The following is a 14,362-nucleotide window of genomic DNA, read 5'->3' as shown; positions in this document are numbered from 1 at the left end:
AGTGGCGGTGGCCGAGGTGGGGTTGTGATGGTCTTTGTCTGATGAGCAAGACTTGAGACCTCCTGAGATGGGGAAGGGAGGGGACACATGGCTGCAGAAGGAAGAGAACAAATCTGTCACCAGTTTCTCAGTGTTGGGGTAGAGAGCAGGGTTGTGTTGGGTGTGATAGGACAGAGGTGTAACGGGATCATAAAGGGGACTGAAGTCCCAAGGTCCAGGGTGGTGATGGCCCTGAGCCTTCATGTCCCCCAAGAGACATGCCATGAGGACTGAAAGACTGGAAGGGAAGTCGGGAGGTCAGGGTTCAAGTGCACACACTGATGTGAATTGCCCACGGCAAAAAGGAGGCTGCAGGCCACACGTTTCCCCAAAGTCATATTTTAATACATTCATGTGGTTATACAAAGAGCTGGTCCCAGGGCCTGGGCCGTGGCCTGGCCTCTGGGAGGTGACAGCAGCATGGTGTAGTGTTTTCAAAGATCAGGCCCAGGGGCCAATGCCGTGGCCTCAAGGCCTGAGAAGAGTGTCATGTGCAGTAGCACCTGTGGTCATGGTCCCAGCCAGGACTTTGTGCACCTGGCTGCCCCTCATACCACCAGGGCTTCAAGCAAGGGTCCAGCCCTGGATCTGCCCATTGGCCTTGGTTTCCTCATCTGTAAAAGAGTGCAGAGAACAGCATTCTGATCTTCTCATACATTCATAAGTGTCCATCATGGGTCAGACCACGGACCAAGCACAGGGAAGATGACTCTGGCTGGTCCCAGCGCTCTCCTTCTTCCCAGACAGCTCACGACTCCACGGTATGAGCAACAGGTATTTATCTAAGTTGAGCCTTTCTACCTATTTTCCTGGCAAGGGGTGGGAATCTTTGCATGATGAGGAACAGAAAGTAAGTTTGGAACTGGCATTATCTTGTGATGTGACAGATGAGAGAGAAGGACACCACACAGGTCCAACCCCGAATTTTGGCAGTGCTTCAGGTTAAACTCAAGCCTTCTACCACTGAGCCACATTTTCTTTTTTGCAGGCTGTGTCATTGACTTGTGCAGCTATGAGGAGGTTAGACCCCATGATCTCAAAATCCAGGCTGTGCTCAACAGAGGGAGAGGGAATAAGAAACCATAGGAGCAAAAACAGGAAAAGGAGAAGCCACATCAGTCTGCCAAGGATGGAATGAGGGAAACTGAGGCAGAGGAGAAGCACAGGGCCTGTAGCTGCCTGCCTTTCTCCTGCCTGGTGGGAGAGAGGAGGAAAGGGCCCACACAGCACAGGATACTCAGGCTCTGTTCAGGCAACACGGAGCCACTCAGGCCTGGACACAGAGGATGTGGGTTTGAATTTCAACTACGGCATTTCTTAGTTGCGGGACCCAGGAGGGAGACTTTGGGAGAGTTGTCTCCCCTTTTGTAAAATGAGGATAAAATACCAGACTCTGGGAGTTGTCACACAGAGGGAGACAGTAAGGCTGGGGTCTGCATCTAGAGGTGGCAAGCTGTGTGCAACACAGAACCAGACAGCTAAGGCTTCAACTCGGCTCAGCAGCCAGGATGGGGCTGGGATGGAGAAGGGGCCTGGGCAGGGGGTGGGGGATTCAGGCAAGATCGGGGTCAATGTGTGCAGCAGGAGAGTGCCAGGGTGGGAAGGACCTATGGGACATCCTGGCCCCAGCCCAGAAGACCACCTCTTAACAAGACTCTGGGGCTGCTGCAGCTTGCCTAATTAGGTCCCAGACACCCTCATGAGGCTCCCATTCTCTCTTCTGGTCACAAGTTCCTCATTTTCCAGAGAGGCTGGAAGTCATTATCAGAAGATATGACAAAACAGACCACTTGGAAACATTTCAGACCAATCCTCCTGAGCTTGTGGCCCCCCTGCCCTGGTATGGCAGTGGCAGGACTTTCCACCTGGGACTGGCTGGGACTCTGCAGAGCCTCAAAGCCCTGGGCTTCCCCATCTTGAACCCCATCCCCTGCCCAGCTCTGTGATGACCTCTCCTCCTCAGAGTGCCACATGTGTTTCATTCAACTTACTGCATCCCCAGTCCCCAAGAGCAGGGTGTGGCCCAAAACAGATGCTTGGGGAGGACTTGCTGATCCTGGGTCAACATTATTCTCTGCTGTCCCTGAAATTGCCCAGCTGCAGTTTCCACAGCTGGACCACTTGAGCAGCCTGGGAAGTGGGTCACCTTCCCATGCAGAAGGTCGCATAGAAAGGAGCCCTAGGCTGGGAGCTCGAGACCAGGGTTCTGGGACACCGGCTCACGGTGTGTCAGTCCCCACTCTGCTCTGTGCCTCCAGCTCCTGCACTGACCTGGAAGGGTCCCCTGGCTCCCTTAGGCTTTGTACTGTTGGTTGAATTTCTGCCTGCGGACACAACAGCAGGTGGCCAGCGTGGTGAGGATGAGGGCGGAGACTAGTGCGAAGGTGAGGATGATGATGAGGTTGACATTCTTGAGCCCGCCCTTCTCACAGTCCTCAGGACGCACGTGGCTCAGGGACACCTCTGCCTGGGAGCCAAAGCGGCAGATCAGGTCCTGCGTGGCGTCCACATCCACTCGGCCCTGGTGCAGCTGGGCCGCCAGCCAGCCATTGCCACAGCAGCTGAGTGGATTCCCCTGCAGGTAGAGGCGCCGGAGGCTGGTCTCCAGGCCCCCCATGGCGCTCCCTGGCAGGAGGCTGAAGCTGTTGTTCCGTAGGTCCAGCACCTCCAAGGACACAGCCTGCGTCCAGGCAGGCAGGTGGCTGAGGCGGTTCTCAGCAAGATTGAGCCTCTTGAGGCAGCTGAAGCAGGGCAGGTCCACCTGCAGGATAGTCAGCCCGTTGCCCTGCAGCTCTAGGACCTCCAAGGAGGCCTCCAGGCCAGCCAAAGCTCCTGTGGCCACATCCAGCCCAGGGTTGGCAGAGAGGTCCAGCTCAGTAAGCGGGGTGTGGAGGAAGGCCCCTGCCCTGAGCATCTCCATCTCGTTATCTACCATGTTCAGAACTCGGAGGGTGGGGATGCCAGAGAAGGCCACACAGCCTGGGGGATTGGGCTCAGCTGCGCCCCCGCAGGGACTCACCCGGTTCCCCTGCAGGTTGAGCCTCTGCAGGCTGGCCAAGCTGGCAAAGGTGTGCGGCGGCAGGTCCTGCAGGGCATTGTCCTGGAGGAGCAGCGTCCGTAGGGACCCCAGAGCTCTGGCACCCAGCTCCAGCACCTGGAGCGCATTGTGGCTTAAATCCAGAAGCACCAGGCAGGGCAGGGAGCCCGCATGCGGGGCCTTAAAGGCCTGCAGGCAGTTCCGGCTGAGGTTCAGAAACCGCAGAGAAGTCAGGCGCCCCAGGAAGCTGTCCGGGATGAGCTCAATCTCATTGTAGCTCAAGTCCAGGTTCAAGAGCTGGGAGAGCGAATAAGTGCTGGTGTTCCAGCTAGGGTTGGAGAGGGGCAGGGCTGACCAGCCCTCCGAAGGCGCGTGGAGGCCCTCGCTGCCCTGGGGCAGCCCCGAGGGGAGCCGGATAAGGTTGTTGGACACGTTCAGGTAGATGAGATGCGGGAGCGTGGCCAGGTCGGGGAAGTGTAGCAGCTTGTTCTCCCGCAGGTCGAGCCAGGCCAGCTGGTACTCGGCCGGGGGCTCCGGGGCTGTCTGGAAGGCCTCAATGCTGTTGCAGCTCAGGTCAAGCACCCGCAGCTGCGGGAGGCTAAAGTCAGAGATGCAGGTGAGGGAATTCCTGGAGAGATTGAGGTGGGTCAGGCGGGGCAGGGCCTCAAAAGCTCCGTCCTCGATGTCCATCAGCACGTTACTGTGCAGGTCAAGGCGCTCCAGCGCAGGCAGGCCCCAGAAGGTGCGGCGGCCAAGGCGCGTCAGGCTGTTCTCGGCCAGGGAGAGCGAGCGCAGGCTGGGTGCCTCGCCCAGGAGCCGCTCCACTAGGCCACTGTATAGGCTGTTTCCAGACAGGTCCAGGGAGGTCACGTGCAGCAGGGTGCCCAGACCACTGGCGTTCAGTGCAGTGCCCACTGCCAGGCGGTTGTGGGCCAGATTGAGGTGCTCCAGGTGGGGCAAAGCCTGGAAGACTCCCGGAGGGAGGAAGCTGATCTCGTTGACACTCAGGTCCAGGTGACGGAGTGCTGTGTAGAAGCCCAGGGGCAAGGCCACGATGTCCTGCAGCTGGTTTCCAGAGAGGTCAAGGGCCTCGATGTCCAACGGGAGCAATGAGGGGACCTGGAGCAGGCCAAGGCCCTGGCACAAGGCCTCCTTCTCCACCTGAGGAGGGTGATGGCGAGGAGAGCAGATGGCATTAACGGGTGCAGTAGCGGGTGGAAGCAGACGAGCTACAAGACACACATGTCCCCCACCCAGGCTTGGGTCAGCTCTCCCAGGGACTCCCAGGATGCTAGACTGTCCTCACCCAGCCTAATGTCCGATGACCCCCCTGTGCTCCCTGCCCTGTCTCTGACACCTGTACAGTGTTGAGCAGAAGGGAGGGACTAGAGAAGTCGGATGGGCAGATGGATGGAGAGATGACAAACGTGAGGACAAGTGAGCTAAGGGCAGCAAGGTACCGATTATTACTACTCCATTTCACAGGAAGCTAAGCCAGGTCATCACTCAGTGTGACATAGAGCCAGTGAGCAGCAGGGCCAATGGGGGACCAGGCTTCCTGGTTCCATATCCTGGGTCTCCTCTACTGCCCACAGGGTTAAATTTCCAGTGCTAGCCCAGAAGCTATGTTGGAAAAGAGGCTTCCAACCTGCAGTGTGTCCTCCTCTCCTCGGTTTTTATTTTGCTTTCCACCCTCAGATCTCATTCAGGCTCAGGTTCCATGGAGCTCCCAGATGTGACCTCCTTTCTGCAGCTGTCACCTGCCCCCACCCCATTAAGTGCCTTGCTTCCCATGGCCTGGTGCAGAGTCAGGCTCTGAGGTAAGGTAGGGAGAGGGAATGGGGCAAATGGTGGCCCGGGTACCAAACAACATTCTTTGGTGATAGGACTGCAATGTTGCTCTGTGACCTCCATCACGTCACAGTGCCACTCTGGTTTCTTATCCAAAGTTCCTCATCCCTCCCCAGCCACCTCTCAGCATTTGACATTGCACTTTTGGGCCTGTTCTCATTGATCCTCAGAATAGCACGGGGTGATCTGTTACCATCACCCTAACTGATAGAAATCCAGGCCCAGAGAGGGCCAAGGAGACATCAGGACCCCCAGGTGAGGAGGGAGCTGCCATTTAACCCAAGCCGTTTTACAACCAAAGGCCCCACTCCTGTACCTTCTGGGGCCAGAATTCTGTGCAAACACGGGTCTTTTTCCTTTTTGGTGTCTTGCAGACCCCCAGGAAACCCAGCCTTTGCCAGCAAACGGTCTGCCTTCCACCACCACCCGGCTCAGGCCTGCTTCTGCCCCAGCGTCTCTGTCTGCACTGACCCCTTGGGACCCACTGCCTGCCAAAGCACTGCTCCAAGACTCCGCTCAGAAACTCTCGTCCTCCAGGGGGAGTCCAGGATCCTCAGCAAGGCATTCAAGGCTGTCTGTGGCCACTACGAACCTGTCCCCTCACCCCCTCCCTCAGCCCAGTTCAGCCCACATGCCTGGTCACACCCTCCCATGCCCATTTCTGGGCCTCCCCGGAGCTGGTCGTGCCATCCTTGACCAGATCCATGGTGAATTCTTCACACTGGGCTCCAGCCTCTCCTCCGCTAGGGAGCCTTCCATGACTGCACCACATAGTGGCTTTGCCCCACTGAACCGCGACCTTTTGTGTGGGGATTTGCTATCAGTGAACTCAGAGCAAAGAGGGCCTGGTGTAATTGACATGGATGCCTGAACCTTACCCACACAAAGAACTTAGGATATTTCTGTAATGAACAAGAGTCACAGACTACTGTGACCGACACCAAGCCGGCCACCTCTCAGCTGGGAAAGAAAAGGGATGATCTGTATTCTCAGGTTAGAGGTGGAGACCAGCAGAGCAGAAAGAGGACAGCCCACCCTCCTAAGCAACTTTGCAAGACCCTGTCTCTAAAATAAAAAAAAAAATGAAAGCACTAAGGATGTGGCTCAGTGATTAAGTGCCCTGATGCCCCTGAGTTCAAACCCTGGTCCAAAAAAAAAAAAAGACCCAGGGGCAAGAAGAATGGTGGCTTCGCAGAAGACTGGCAGGTGCTGCCACCAGTCCTGAAGCAGTGGCCCATTCTGTGTTCAGGTGGAGCTGCTGGAGGGCTGTCCCTTCTCCAACCCAGGCTCTGCCACTGACTTCAGTGACTGCCCTGCCTTGCAGGTGGACCTAGGTAGTCTCTTTTTCCTGCACCCTGCAGGGTCACAGGGCTAGTCTCCCTGGCTTACAGCAGGAGAAAGGAATCAAACCTGGTCCCTGCCCTAGAGAAGTTATTAGTCTGGCAGATAAGACAGGCTTGGACCCTCCCTGGACCACCCCACATGCTCAGGATGCTCAATATTGAGATGGAGGAAAGCTTGGGGCTGGCAGGAGGCCAAAAGAGAGAGCAACCAGGCTAGGTTAGCCAGGGAGGCTTCCTGGAGGAGGCAGCAGTTCTGAGCTCTGAGTGGCATTTCAGCAGTCAGTCAAGGAGGCCAGATAGGGGGAGGGATTGGTCCCAGAAGGGACCAGTACTGAGAAGCCCCTTCCAGCTGACCCATCCCACCTTCCCTACACATATCCATATTCTGGATTCCCCAGCTGGGCAACTGGCCTGCAGGGACAGTAAGGACTAGAGTCTGACAAGTCACCTAACTTCTCCAAGTTGGGTTTCCACCTCTGTTAGATGGAAATAAGGGGGCTTACCTGGGAGGATCGCTGAGTAAGCCAGTATTAAAACATTCTAGCGAGTGCTCATTGAATGCAAGGTAAGCCCCTTTCCTCTCCTGACTTCCCTTATATCCGGCTGCTGGGGCTGGGGTAGCAGGACACCCTAGGGCAAGGGTGAGGTGTGGTGGCCCTCGCCCTGCCTGGCAGAGCCTCTTACCATCTTACAGGGCAGCTTGTCTCGGTGCTGGGAGGTAGCCAGGCCTTGGGTCAGCACAGCCAGGAGCAGCAGGATCTGGTGGCTCATGGCTCTGTGGAGGGCGGGGAGGAAAGGCCACACTGTGAGACCACGGGCTCTTCCCCTGCAAGCCCCACCTCCCACCTGTCCTTGCCTACAAAAAGGTGCCGTGGACAGGGCTGGCAGCAGATAAGACACAGTTGCGCAAAGGCCTGGGGGGACAGGCCAGGTGGGCCACGACCCGGGGAGGCAAGAATTTTAAAGCAGGGGGTGACCAGGTCTGATTTGGATTTTCAAAGGTCCCTACCTGGTGGGAGACAACCTGGAGGGGATGCAGAGGACACAGAGGGACTTTAGGGGCTGCCCTGGGCTAGGGCTGGGGGTAGAGGCCTCTGACTCGGTTTCTACCCAGGCCATAAGCAGGCGCCCCCATTCCAGCCTCAGGCCCCCAATAGAATTCCTCCCCCACCCCCGCCCCCTACCCCACTCCCCGCCACTCCCCTGCTTTATTTTGCTCTTGTTCTTTGATTCTCTGGTTCTGGAGCCCCTGCCATTGTTCCTGGACTGGGCTCAGGCCTCAACAGGAAGCCCCGCCGGGGGCCTGCCCTGCCCGGCACTGTCCCTGCACACTTCCCCAGGAGCAGGCCGCCAGGCCCCACTTTCACTGAGGCCGCCACCGGCTGTGCAGGGCGACAGGCCTGCTGGGACTGCCTCCCCTCCATCAGCCTGGGATGGGACTGAGGGCACCCAAAGGCCCCCAGCAGGGTGGAATCCCACAGCTCCCTCCTGAGGACCTGAGCCAAGTGTTGGGTAGACACAGACCGACCAGCTCATTTGACGAGCTTGTTCATTGAGTCACACCTTTACTGACTGCTTCCTCATAGCTGGCTCTGTGTTGGGACAAATCAGAGCATACAAGGGAACATAATGGGAACAGAGAGTGTTAACACAGAAGGACATCTAGAGCCCTCCTAGAACCCTGGGCTCAGAGGCACCCACTGCTCTCTCATGCCTCTACTAACCTGCTGTGTGACTCTCTATAAGTCACTTTCTCTCTTGAGTTTGTTTTCTTTTTTGAGGCTAATGACAGCCCTGCCAAGTTTTGTTGAGGATCAAATTAGATATATTTCATGAAAGTGCCACTTAGCCTTTATGCTACTTATGCACTCTTCTCAATACTTTATAATTGGTAATTCATTTAGTCCCCCAAAACTCAATGATTTGGTTCCATTATTACCATTCTCATTTTATATAAGGATAAACTAAAGCTCAGACAGGTTAACTCACAAACCCAGGGTCACACAGCTAAATGGCAGGTTCAGGCAAAATCTGGCTCCTGGGTCTATGCCCTAAACCTCTGCACCAAAAGTCTCCCACCCGGGGTGCTTGATCAATGAGTGTTGCACTGCAACTCTGAGGGGGCTTTGCAGGGAAAGGGCTTTCGAGGGCTTGTCTCTGTCAGAACCCACTGGTGATGAGTTTTAAACAAAGATGGCTGCGCTGAGGTTCTTTCCTGCTGGAACACTAGGGGCCAGGGTGACATCTTTCAACCTCTTCCTTGGTTTCCTCAGGCCACAGGCCCCACGCACAGTGGCGCTCTCACCTGCACTGCAGGTTGCCCTGGAAATTTTGTTCTGTTGTTAAAAAGTGTCCACCACTGAGTCTGGACTGAGTCTGCCACACAGCGGGCTCAGAAAACCCCTGGGAGGCCTTCGGGGCTCTGGGGACAGTCACTCCCCACCAGCTCTCCTCTCCCACTCTGGGTCCTGGATGCCCCGTTTCCTTCCTTCCCTGAGCACTTTCCCAGGGCTGCAGACCTTCGCCCCCGACCCCACAATGTGCTCTTCACTTCTCGTTCCTCCTCCTCCTCCTCCTCCCATGGCCTCCTAGAGAAGCCTTCTTTGGGTCCCCAAGTCTGGGCTACGTTCCTCCTCTCTCCTGTGCTCCAGGCCTGGAGCTGCAGGGAGCCTGCAGCGAGCACCCCAGGGTCTGCTCCCCACCCCTCTAGGAAGTGCCCCAGGGCAGGGGGGCGTCTGGGCGACAGAGGGATGCTGGTGACCTCAGTCCCCCTTGGCTCTCCTTCACCTCCCTGCCGCACTCATTCCCACACCGCTGCATTCTGCTGTCCTCCCTGAAAACAGAGCCCACATGGGCCACCTCCTTCCTCCATCACTGCCCCAGACAGGTGCCACTGTGACCCTGGGCTTGACCACGGTAACAGCCAACCCGGGTATTTGTTTCCATGCTTCTACCCGCACCTCTTGGGATCGGCCCTGCTGGAGCAGCCAGAGTGCAGAGGTAAACCCTAGATGAAGTCCTGATTGTCTGCTTTGAAAATTTCCATTACACCCAGGCTACTCGAGTCTCCTGATCTCCAGCTATTCCTCCCTCCTCTCTCAGTGCCAGCTTTCTCCAGCGCCTCCAGGGGCCTTTGCCCCCGCTGCTTCCTCTGCCTGGAATGCTCTTCCCCCAGCTCCTCATGCGTTTTACCATTTTCCTTACATCTCTTATTTTCCGAGAATTTCTTATTCTGTGGGAACTGAAACCTACTAAGTAGGTGCTCACTAAATACCCCATGAACAAAATGGAAGAGTGGGGGAATCACAAGGGGGTGGGGAGTGTGGGGAGTGCCAGGTGAGGTTTAGTTCTGAGCTTGAAGGTAGAGATGCCAAAAGGGGCCCTTATTTCCCCCTCCTCTATCAAATCCCACCCCACCCACCCCAGTGTGGGCATCTGCGCATTCAGAAGTCAAGGTCACTGCAGCACATGGGAACTCTGATGGGAAGAGGGCGCTCAGCCCTGGGCCCCCCTCAGCAGTGGCCAAGACACAAAGCGTAGTAGCATTCAAGGCCTCCTCTCTCTCACACAAGGGAGGATGGACGTCACTTAGACCCAGTCTCACATCCAAACTCCACTGCTCACCAGCCTCACTCTCAACAGCAGGTCCCTTAACCTCTCCAGGCTTCACGGTCCCATCTACAGGGCAAGTAGTCTAGTTTCCATTCTGCTGCTACCACCTACAGCCATTGTCACGATGTGGTGGAGACGGCTATAGAGCTGCCTGGGACACTTAAGTGTCCTTCCCAGGAGGTGTAAAGGCCAAGCATCCCAGATCAAGGAAAGAGGCCCCAGGCCTGCAAACAAGTGGCCAGGCAGGAGAAGGCAGCAGACACGGCAGGACTCTGACTCAGAGAAGTGCTGAAGGAGGGGGGGGGGGGGAGAGAGAGAGAGAGAGAGAGAGAGAGAGAGAGAAGGGGAGGGGAGGGGAGGGGAGGAGAGAGAAATGGGGGTGAGGAACAATGCCTACAATCAAAAGTCCACCCCCACTACGCAAAGATGTTAGATACTCTTCTAAGCACTTGACCTAATATCACTTATTTAATTTTCAAAACCACCCAAAGAGGCAATTATTATAATTCCCATTTTACAGACCAGAAAACTGAGGCACAGAAGGGCCTGAGCGCTTTCTTCTCCAACAGTGCTGGGCCCACTGCCGCCTAGAGAACCCTCCCCAATTTTTGCCCACAAGGAAAATGAGGCTCAGAGAGGTCACTTACTCAAAATCACCCAGGCAGCAAATAGCAGAATCAGGATCAGAATCCCCAAACAACTGTTTCCATTACATCAAGCAAGATCTCCCTCCATAACCCAGCCAAGGAACCCAGGCTCAGGCACGGAAGCAGCCGGCTCACGGTCCAGGCGCCTCAGGTGCTCTCTCAACAGCTCTCGGCCTCCCTCTGACAGGCAGAGAGGGTCCTGGGAGAGCTGCTGCTCACAGCGAGCAGTGAATCACCCAGGGCAAGCCCCGTTCTGGAGACATGTGCATCCCACGGGGGAATTAGACCTTAACCCAAAGGAATGCGGCTGTGATGGCGGAATCTCAGGCAGCCAGGGGTGGGGGTGGGGGGTCTTCACATCTCACCCCCATAAAGAAGGCTGGCTCAAGCCCCTGGGAGAACGGTGGGCGCCCCTTCCAGAGAGATGAGCAGGTTCTCCAGCGCGGTGGGATGGGAAGCCCACACCCGGCCTGGAGCGGAGGGCGGGAGACCTGAGTTCAAATCCTGATCGTCCCTCCACTAGCTGGGTTTCCTGGACAAGTTCCGGGCTGTCCGCCACAGTTTTCCCAGCTGTCAAATGGGAATGCCGGCCTCACCCCTCTGCAGGTAAGGTCCGCTGAGACAGGCAGGCGCCTTGGAGATTTCTCGGGGACCGAGGGAGGATCAACCCCAGCCCCACGCGCGCAGTGCGGGCGGCGGGAGGGGCGTGGGGCACCCCATGGGCCGGCCGCAGCCGGGTCGGCGCTCGTGCCCTCGAGGGGCGTGGGACCACGGCTCCCCGGGACCCCGGCCTCGCCCGCGGGGCGCTCCTACCTGGCTCAGCGCGGCCGCCGCTCCTCTCCCGGGCAGCCTCGGCACATTTTGCGTCACCCTGCCTCAGGTCCCACCCGCGCCAGACCCCGGGGTCTCGGCCCGAGGAGGCACGGCCGCTCCTGCGCCCCACGGGAGCCGGCCGCGAGGGGGCGGCGCTGGCCATTTAAATACCTCTCCCGCCCGCCACGCCCCCTCGGCCCCTCGGCCGCGCGGGGTCCTAGCGCTCGAAGAGGCGGCCCCTGGGACGCGGGTTACGGGGAACCGGCGGTGCGGGGGTGGGGTGAAGCATCTTCTTTACGCAGGAATCCCATCTGGGAAGGGGCGGGAAGAGAAGGGTCGGGCTGAGTCCGGAGAGAGGAGGGTCTCGAAGGAAGCGCGGTGGGAGCGGCGCGCAGGGGCAGCCGCACGTGCCGATCGCCTCCCGAGGCGCGCGGGGTTCGGACCGGCGGGGGCGCCAGGAGCCGCGGGTCCACCGAGGAAATCCGGCGCCGCCACACTTAAGCTGGGGCGGACGGGAGAGGTGACTGACGGCAGCTGAACGCGGAAGGAAATGACCCTTCATTGGCCCTGGGGCGGTGGCAGAGGGGGTTCCCCCACACCACGGCCATCCTGCATCATCTCCGGACTGTCAGTCCCTGGTTTTCAGATGAGAAACTGAGATTGGCATCGGGGCAATTAATATAAGTAAAAATCAGCCCCCCAAATTGGCTGAGACTAGTTAGGTCCCCACTTATGGTGGGGGAACTTGAGGCTCAGGAAGGTTATATGGCATATCCCAGAGTCACACTGTTTATAAGAGGCAGGGGTGTGAGCCCAATCTTCCCACAAAGCTATGTCCAGGATAGTTTGCATGTTGTCAGGGTTTCTGTAAGTGCTGTCCCAAAGCGAGGTGACAATATTCTTTTACATCTGTGGTTGGAGCAAATCTTCCCCAAATCTCTCCCTCTTCTAGGTGCTCCAGCCCTACCAGATCACTGGTACCTAGGTGGGTAGTCCTTGGGGGAGATCCTGCCCTCCAGGATCTGGTTCCAAGGGTAGATTCCTCTTTCTCAGTGGTTCTATTTCCTGATGCTCACTCACCAGGGCTGAAAGTGGGGCCAGATGCCTCCTTTTACAGACCTGAAAATGACCCACCACCCAAGGGCTTGTGGCAAACCGGCTGAAATTGGACTCAGAAGCTGGGTTCTCTGGAGCATGCAGAGCTTCTGCCTTCTCCTTCGCCCATCCACTCCACTGTGGAAACAGACCTGAGCAGATGGAGGGAACCCACAGTGGCATGCTGTGACAGGAGTGGCCCCAGGGCTTGCGGAGGTCAGGGAAGGCTTCCCAGAGAAGGGAACCAGAGCTGCCATGAGGAGATGCCTAGGAGGTTGCAGGAAGGGACCCAGCAAGTCTGGAGAAGGGCATCCAACCCCGCCCACCTCCAGCCCCACCCCACCCACCTCCAGCTCACATGGGCTAATCTGTGCCCACAGGAGTCCAGCTGGTCCATCCTGGTCTTTCTCTGGTGCTAACCCCTATCTGCTCAAACAGAACCTCAGTTTCTCTATATATAAAGTAGGAAAGGTATTAGCTACTTCTTGGAGTTGATGCCATATGTAAGGACAAGGAATCCAGGTCAGGGCCTGTGCCCAGGGGGTGTTGGGTGACTACTCTGATATCTATTACAGTGTTTGGTTGATACTTCTGTTATACTCTGAGGGCTTCCTTTTCCAGGTTCTATTCAAGGGAGCGAAAGGCCAGGAAAATGCTTTGCAGCTGGCCCTGTGCTTTGAGCAGATCCAGGAGTCTTGAGTTCTCTTCGACCTGCAGCTTTCGCTCGCTCGGGCCCAGGCTAGCTGAGCCCCGCCTCGCCCTTCCCGGGTTGCTGCGGAGCAGAAACCACTGTGCTTACGAAGCTTGGGGAGAGCTGCAGCAGGGTGGGGCTGGGGCCATGGTGGTGGGGGCAGGGTGGGATAGCAGCCCCCCTGCACCCCTAGAAGCTGTGGTTGTGGTTAGTTGGTTCACGGGGTTCCACCTTACTCTGTCCGGATGGGGCTCCCCAAGAGTTGGAGATGTGTGGGCAGCCACGCGTGCCCACCCACTACAGATGCCTCTTGGGACCAGGGGCTAAAGACCAGGAACTCCTTGGCACCCTTCCTTCACCCCCTCCCTTCTTCAGCTGTCACTTTATGTGTGACTTTTGGCAGATGGCTTGATCTTTTGACCTCAGCGTGTTGATCTGCAGAGCAAGGCTAATTCTATCACTGAGGCCGTGCCTTGATGGGAGGGCATGTGGAATGCGTTGAGTGCCTGGTGGGGCCTGGCCTTGTATTTGCTCTGAAAACATCATCCCCCTTCCCTGTGGGCCTCGGAGAGCTGCTGATGTCTGTGCCTACTCTGTGGACCTCCCAGGCCAGATGGGAGTGGCCACAAACACAGAGGAAGACTGAGTCCAGAGGCCTTGAAGGCCACATTCAGGAAGCTGAGCTTGAGTCTGCAAGAGGTAGGGGGTGGGATTTGCCAGGCAACCATGCAGAGCGTAGTGATCTGTTAAAGGCCACAGAGGCCAACTTTCCACACCATACTCTTAGCTCCTGCTCACACGCAGGTTCTAGGAGAACTTCTGGGGAGTTCTCTTAGACAGCCTGTGGATGCACAGCTCAGACTCCACAGTGTTGATGTTTCTGTGGAAATTCTTGCAGTCTCTCATGTATTGGTCAGTGAAGACAGGAGACATTTCTTTTTCTGGATCCTCATGACTATTATTCTGAGACAGTGCCTCTCAAGCTCCAAGTCAGGTTCAAGGCTCACTGGGAGCGTTTTGCGCAGATCATGTTGAAACCTCAAGATCTTATGTAGGAGTTAGTGGCCCAGAAAGACAACGATGTACACATCCTGTGTGGCCTTAGAGAAGTTGCTAAACCTCTCTGAGTCTTGCTATCCTTATAGAACTAGAGTGGGAAAGACTATGGCACTCTGGACCCCAACTCAGTTTTCTCTGCTTTTTGCCAGTCACTCACTACAGACCAGTCCTTCCT

General features: G+C 56.9%; 1 protein-coding gene across 2 annotated transcripts; it reads right to left on the bottom strand.

Moving 5' to 3' along the window:
- Positions 1–362: 362 nt before the first annotated feature.
- Lrrc32 (leucine rich repeat containing 32) lies at positions 363–11,467 on the bottom strand. 2 transcript variants are annotated; one of them, XM_076846602.2, is made up of 3 exons: positions 11,343–11,467; positions 6,955–7,045; positions 363–4,237 (listed from the first exon to the last, which is right to left on the bottom strand). In XM_076846602.2, the coding sequence occupies exons 2-3, from the start codon at positions 7,039–7,041 to the stop codon at positions 2,333–2,335; spliced, it is 1,992 nt and encodes a 663-aa protein (XP_076702717.1). In that variant the 5' UTR covers positions 7,042–7,045; positions 11,343–11,467; the 3' UTR covers positions 363–2,332. The 2 variants fall into 2 exon arrangements, with proteins under 2 accessions (XP_076702717.1, XP_076702718.1); XM_076846603.2 differs by lacking the exon at positions 11,343–11,467 and adding an exon at positions 9,895–10,058.
- Between the last annotated feature and the right edge of the window lie 2,895 nt (positions 11,468–14,362).

This window comes from Callospermophilus lateralis, chromosome 2, assembly GCF_048772815.1.
Source record: "Callospermophilus lateralis isolate mCalLat2 chromosome 2, mCalLat2.hap1, whole genome shotgun sequence".
In the NCBI taxonomy this organism is placed as follows: Eukaryota; Metazoa; Chordata; class Mammalia; order Rodentia; family Sciuridae; genus Callospermophilus; species Callospermophilus lateralis.
This window is presented reverse-complemented; position numbering and strand designations above follow the sequence as displayed.

Bases quoted from the DNA above. Each gene is read 5' to 3' on its own strand.
- Lrrc32 (XM_076846602.2), bottom strand. From the start codon at position 7,041: ATGAGCCACCAGATCCTGCTGCTCCTGGCTGTGCTGACCCAAGGCCTG. The intron at 4,238-6,954 runs GTAAGAGGCTCT...CACCCTCCTCAG, and splicing joins ACAAGCTGCCCTGTAAGATG to GTGGAGAAGGAGGCCTTGTG.